Genomic DNA, 3,848 nt, shown 5'->3' with positions numbered 1-3,848 from the left:
TTATATACAGTCCTTGCAGTATGAAATCTCAACTTTATTGAAGTCAGATGGCACTCTTCGATTTGTGGAGTTTGTTGAGAGGAGTAAATAACCTAATCTTCCTATGAGGATCCTCTTTTCTAAGTTTTTGACCTAGGTCTTCAAAATGTACCTGAGAAAGAATTAGAACAAAACTCTTAGAGCTTGTGAGGATTAGTATAAATGTATGTAAAAAGAATAAAGTAAGGGAAGAATATTTGGCTCATGTCATAGTGGTAAGCCGCATGATGCCCCTGATCCTATCCCAAAGCTTGACTTGACGTAGCCTTCCAATTCCTGTTTTCCTACGCTTAAAGAAAAATTCTTAGTTGGGAGGGGGTGTTGATTTGTGTCGACTTGGGGATCCTGTCTTTGTTTTCGGAATCCTCTAACACTCCTTCGGTTGCTCAATCACTCCCAAATTTGGAGTATCAATAGGTGGGAAAGTTGGGAAGTATAGTGAAAATATATCTATGTATATATGCTTTCGCAAATATATTACGTATATATTAAGTATATATAGTAATCCTTTGTCGTTTTTAGATTATGACATGTTTTGAAATCCGTTGGCCTCAGCTCCTCGTTGTGATTCTCGCAGCTTTATCCGTCGGATGGAACTCCTCTAACTTTGTCAGTGCTATGAAGACTCTAGCGGTGAGATCACTCATATTCTGGGGCTACACTATGAGCGACAGGGGATTTTCCTAAAGGTAAGACCGAACCTTTTAGGTTACCTACGTATCCTTATAATAGGAATCAGATCTGTACGTAGTTTGATTACAATAAAAATATGCAGTGCAATGACCGAGCCTGACTCAGGCTGCCTACGTATCCTTAAAATAGGAATCAGGTCTGTGCGTAGTTCAATTATAGAAAAAGTAAAAATATGCAGTGCAGTGACCGAGTCTGACTTAGGCTGCCTATGTATCCTAAGAATAGAAATTAGGTCATAACGTAGTTCGATACAAAAGATAAAGTAAAATAATACAACGACCGGTCCTGACTTAGGCTGCCTACATATCCAAGTGGAATCAGGTCAGGCCATAGTTTAGTATCATAAAAAGGTAAAAATATGAAGGGGGCCGAATCTGATATGGATTGCCTACGTATCCCGCTGTGGGAAGTCAGGTCGAGCATAGTTCTAAATACATGAAAGGATGATGTTTTGGGGTTTTTCTAAGGGAAACCAAACCCTATGTGGGTTGCCTATGTATCCCTCCATGGGAAATCAGGCTAATACGTAGTTCTGTTACATTAGAGAAAAATGCAAAAAGTACAAAGAAATAACTGGTTCGAATGTCTTCAAATTTAGGACTTCTTGATGGTGTCTGAGTTGATCAGCTTTTTTTATATTGTGCCATCCATTTCTGCGAGGATTACTGCTCCTCCTAAGAGTACTCGGTGAACTATATAAGGACCTTGCCAATTTGGTGCAAATTTTCCTTTGGCTTTACCTTGGTGAGAGAATATCTTCTTAAATACTAGCTGTCCTGGCGTGAATCGATGAGGCTTGACTTTCTTGTTGAATGCCTTGATCATTCTATTTTGATAGAGTTGACTATGATAGACTGCATCTAATCTCTTCTCATCAATGACCATCAACTGCTCGATCCTGCTACGAATCCATTTAACATCGTATAGACCAACCTCCTGAATGACTCTCAATGAAGGTATCTCTACTTCTGCATGAATCACTACTTCCGACCCATAAACCAATATGTAGGGAGTTGCCCCAGTAGAAGTTTTGATTGTGGTGTGATATCCAAGTAAAGCATATGGAAACCTCTCATGCCACTCTCTATTACCATCCACTATTTTCCTCAAGATCCTCTTAATATTCTTGTTTGCAGCTTCAACTTCTCCATTCATTTGTGGTCGATATGCCGTGGAGTTTTGATGAGAGATCTTAAACCTTTCACAAATCTATCTCATCAGGTTGCTATTAATATTTGGCTCCATTATCTGTTATGATTGATTCTGGAATTCCAAACTGGCAGACTAAGTTGTTGAGAACAAAATCTGCTACCAACTTCTTGGCTATGGCCTTATGTGTCAAGGCCTCAACCCACTTCATAAAGTAATCGATAGAGACCAAGATAAAATGGTGTCCATTGGATGCAGAAGGCTCTATTGGTCCAATAACATCCATGCCCCAAGCAGCAAATGGCCAAGGAGAACCAATCACATTGAGTTCGTTTGGCGAAACTCGTATAAAGTTTCCATGAACTTGACATTGGTGACACTTCTACACGAATCGAATGGTATCCCTCTCCATGGTTATCCAAAAGTATCCAGCTCTTAATATCTTCTTCGCGAGCATGAAACCATTCATGTGGAGTCCAAAAGGTCCTGCATGTATCTCCTCTAACAATCTTATGGCCTCTGTAGCATCGTAGCAATCCTAGATCTGGAGTCCTCCTATGTAGGATTTCCTCGTTGAGAAAAAAGTGATTGGCCATCCTTCTTAAAGTCCTCTTTTGTTTGCCAGTAGCGGCTTCTAGATATCTTTCTGCTCCAAGTAACCTCTTAATGTCGTAGTACCATGGCTTTCCATCTGGCTCTTCACTACATAAAAATAGTAGGCTTGTTGGTCGTGTATCTCCACCTTGATGGGATCAATGTAATTCTTATCTGGATGCTGAATTATTCAGATAGTGTTGCCAAGGAATCAGCAAACTCATTTTGAATTCGGGGGACATGCTTGAATTCAATCTTTGTAAACCTTTTTCTCAATTCCTTAACACATTGCACATAAGGAAGGATTTTGACATTCTTGGTGGTCCATTATCCTTGCACCTGATGGATCAACAAATCTAAATCTCCTATCACTAATAGCTCTTTAATGTCCATGTCTATGACCATCCTAAGCCCGAGAATGCAAGCCTCATATTCTGCCATGTTATTCGTGCAAGGAAACCTAATCTTCATCGAGATTGGGTAATTTTGACCTATTTCTGAAACTAGGACTGCACCAATTCAGACTCTTTTGAAGTTCGCTGCTCCATTGAAGAACATCCTCTATCCGTCATATGGTTCTGAGATGTCCTCTCCCGCAAACAACACCTCTTCATCAGGAAAGTAGGTATTGAACGACGTGTAATCTTGATCCACTGGATTTTTTGTGAGGTGATCAGCCAATGCTTGTTCTTTGATGGCCTTTTGTGTCACGTACACAATGTCAAACTCACTCAACAAGATCTGCCATTTTGCCAACTTTCCAATAGGCATTGGCTTCTGAAATATGTACTTGAGTGGATCCATCCTTGAAATAAAGTATGTGGTATACGCGGACAAGTAGTGCCTTAACTTCTGAGCAACCCAAGTCAAAGCACAACAAGTTCGCTCCAATAATATATACCTTGCTTCATACGGTGTGAAATTCTTGCTCAGCTAGTAAATGTCTTGCTCATTCCTCCCTGTATCATCATGCTTCCCTGACACACATCCAAAGGCATAATCCATAACGGATAGATATAAAACAATGGCTTTCTCGGTTCTGGTGGAACTAATATTAGTGGGTTAGACAAATACTCCTTGATTTTGTCAAAAGCCTTTTGACATTCTTCAGTCTATCTGGTGGTGGAGTCTTTCTTCAACAACTTGAATATTGGTTCACAAATTATTGTAGACTGAGCTATGAACTGACTAATGTAATTGAGTCTTCCCAAGAAGCTCATTACGTCCTTTTTGGTCTTAGGAGGTGGTAAGTCTTGGATTTCTTTTATCTTGGATGGGTCCAACTCTATACCTCTCCTACTAACAATGAATCCCAATAACTTTCCCATGGGAACTCCTAAGGCGTATTTAGCTAGGTTCAACTTTAGGTCGTA

At 39.9% G+C, this 3,848-nt stretch overlaps 1 protein-coding gene across 1 annotated transcript; it reads right to left on the bottom strand.

Annotated features, from left to right (window-relative positions):
- Positions 1-1,365: 1,365 nt before the first annotated feature.
- On the bottom strand, positions 1,366-1,887 carry LOC107844287. The gene has a single exon (XM_016688741.2). It carries the CDS (start codon positions 1,885-1,887, stop codon positions 1,366-1,368), a length of 522 nt encoding a protein of 173 aa, XP_016544227.2.
- Between the last annotated feature and the right edge of the window lie 1,961 nt (positions 1,888-3,848).

This window comes from Capsicum annuum, chromosome 10, assembly GCF_002878395.1.
Source record: "Capsicum annuum cultivar UCD-10X-F1 chromosome 10, UCD10Xv1.1, whole genome shotgun sequence".
Lineage (NCBI taxonomy): Eukaryota > Viridiplantae > Streptophyta > Magnoliopsida > Solanales > Solanaceae > Capsicum > Capsicum annuum.
Note: the sequence above shows the minus strand (reverse complement) of the source record. Positions and strands in the feature narration are given on the sequence as shown.

What these genes read in the sequence shown, in the direction of transcription:
- LOC107844287 (XM_016688741.2), bottom strand. Translation starts at nt 1,887, where the DNA reads ATGAATGGAGAAGTTGAAGCTGCAAACAAGAATATTAAGAGGATCTTG.